The 2,673-nt window shown below is 51.3% G+C and overlaps 1 protein-coding gene across 1 annotated transcript; it reads left to right on the forward strand.

The window, feature by feature from the left end:
* Positions 1-3: 3 nt before the first annotated feature.
* Bcl7c (BAF chromatin remodeling complex subunit BCL7C) lies at positions 4-2,451 on the forward strand (the record flags this gene model as incomplete). Its single annotated transcript, XM_015476980.2, has 5 exons — positions 4-86; positions 604-682; positions 1,012-1,120; positions 1,214-1,383; positions 2,391-2,451. Coding segments are annotated over 5 exons (483 nt in total), but the record flags the coding sequence as incomplete, so codon positions are not given.
* Positions 2,452-2,673: the final 222 nt, after the last annotated feature.

Here is a 2,673-nt window from a genome sequence, read left to right on the forward strand (position 1 = left end):
GGCCGCACCGTACGGGCCGAGACCCGGAGCCGGGCCAAGGATGACATCAAGAAGGTGATGGCGACCATCGAGAAGGTCCGGAGATGGTGAGTCCTGCCTCGGTGCCAGGGACGGGACATGGGGTACCACCCCCCCTCGCCAGCCGTGGCCCCTGGCGTTAGGTGTGTCCCTCGCCCACCCGCCGTGCGCTGGATCGACTGGGCTCTGTCCTTCTTTCCCTGGCTATTCCCGGGGGTCTACAAAGCGTGATCCCCAGCCGTGCCCTCCTGGAGTGGGAGCCCTCTTCTATGTCCCGCCCCCTAAAGCTTTGACACTCCTCCTGTAAGTATGCCGCGCAATCTTCATAGCCAGGGTTCCCAGCCAGCCCCCGACCACCATGTGTGCCCCAGGGGTCTGCAAGAGCCACGCCCCCTAGTCATACCGTCTGGAATCACTCCCATCTGTGCCCTGGGGTTTGCAGGGCTGCCTTTCTCCCTTTAACTGTACTCCATTAGCGAAACTGCCCCTACCCTAGTGCATCTCCCTAACGTCTGCAGCTACCCCAGCTCTAGAGGGGTGGCTCTCCCCTCATACCTCTCTGACCCAGCTCCCTGTCCTCCACAGGGAGAAGCGCTGGGTGACTGTGGGTGACACTTCCCTTCGTATCTTCAAGTGGGTGCCAGTGGTGGACCCCCAAGAGGAGGTGAGCAAGCCCCCCCCCCACCAGGCCCTGCATCTGTGCAACCTCAAGCAAGCCCCTCCCCCCTTGGCCTCCACCTTCAGTCCCCACTCTGAGACCTCCAGTGTAGCAGCCCAGACAGATGTTAACGGTTATCAGCAACTCCTCCCCCTTTTCCCTTTTTTCCTGCTCCAGACACCCAAGATCAAGATGTAACCCAATATACGCATTATCTGCCACATCAGGCAGGGACTTTTGCTTTCTCTATGCCTTAGTTTCCTTATTTCTACAGGGGGGGACTTTGCAAGAACTAACTAGAAAGCTGGCTCTGACCTTATCTCTGTAATCCTTAGGAGCGAAGGCGGGCTGGTGGAGGGGCAGAAAGATCCCGTGGCCGGGACCGCAGGGGTAGGGGAGCCAGTCCCCGTGCAGGTGGCCCTCTCATCCTGCTGGATCTCAATGGTATGTAAGGATCATGGAATTTGGGGAGACTGTGGGGATTGAAGGAGGATACTGGAGGCCTCATGACAACCTTCTTGGCTGTTGCTCCTACAGATGAGAACAGCAACCAGAGTTTCCATTCTGAAGGTTCCCTCCAAAAGGGCACCGAGCCCAGCCCTGGTGGCACCCCTCAGCCCAGCCGCCCTGTTTCACCTGCTGGACCTGCAGAAGGGGTCACAGAGGAAACTCAACCCCCACGACTAGGCCAAGAGAGAGGTAGGACAGTTTGCCTCCCAGGAGCCTCTCCTCTGAGTCCTGTTTTCTCCAAAGTTGAGCCTACCAGCTTAACCCTATACCTCTCCCCCCTACCCCTGCTGCCTCCTGAGGGGGCCTCCTTTCACCCCTGCAGAAACTACCTCTAGCTGCCCTCTTCCTCTCTTGTTTTTTAGGATTTGTTGATAATCATTGTCTGAGATTTTTGTACACATTTAATTCTTTGTTTATTGTTTTTCTTCCTATTCCCATCTCATGTCAGCTTCCTGAATGTTGGGCCCATATTGTTCTTGTTCAGTAATAGGTGCTTAGTAGATTGAGTGAATAAATAATAGTGATAATCACAGGAATGATTAATAATTGTAGGATTAACAACAACTAATATTTATTGAGTCCTTTCTGTGTGCCAGGCATCCTTCTAAGCACTTCACATGTTGTTGTTTTTTTTTTTTTCTCATTTAATCATCACTATAATATAGGGTTTATGATCCTGTTAAGATCCCTGTTCATAGAGTAGGAGACTGAGACCCAGAGAAGTTAAGTAAGGTGCCCATGCTCACATACCATTAAGCCAGCATCCTGAGCTTGAGTGCTCCTCAGCACCTTTGTCTTCCACATAGTCAGTCCCCTGTCTGGTCAAAACACTTCTCATTTTCCCCTCCTTTGCCAGTCCTGCCCAGCTCTGGCCATCTCATCTCACCCATCTCACCCATCCTGCTCCAGCCTCCACACTGGTCTCCAGCGGTCTCCACACAGCTGCCAGAACAACATTTTCTGAAGCACAAGTTTGACATAGTTATTGTCCTGTTTCTCATCCTTCATAGGTTCCCCATGGCCTTTGATGCCTCTGCTTGATACTTGGGGTCTTCAGGAACTGTTCCCTGCTGACCTCATTGTTCCCTGGCAAGAACTCCACCCCATGGACCTAAGGGCTAGGTCTAGATTGTGCCAAGTACTTTGCTACTATAAAAATTATATGAGACTAGGGGTGTAACTGAGTGGTAGAGCTCTTGTCTAGCATGCAGGAGGCCCTGAATTTGATTCCCAGTGCTGCAAATAAAGAAATTATACCTAGATTTATTGGGCAAATATGCTAAGGGCCTTGCCTGTATTATCTCATTTAATCCTCACAACAATCTCATGTGGTAATTACTGTCATTATCTCCATGAGCAGATGGGTAAACTGAGATCCTGAGAACTTTTTAAGTAGCTTGCTCAAGGTCAGGATTTGAACCTATGCAGTTCAGTTGCAGAATCTGTGCTTATTAAAGTATTTGTGTTAATTGTGTTCTACACCCCAC

This window comes from Marmota marmota, unplaced genomic scaffold (genome assembly GCF_001458135.2).
Source record: "Marmota marmota marmota unplaced genomic scaffold, marMar, whole genome shotgun sequence".
Lineage (NCBI taxonomy): Eukaryota > Metazoa > Chordata > Mammalia > Rodentia > Sciuridae > Marmota > Marmota marmota.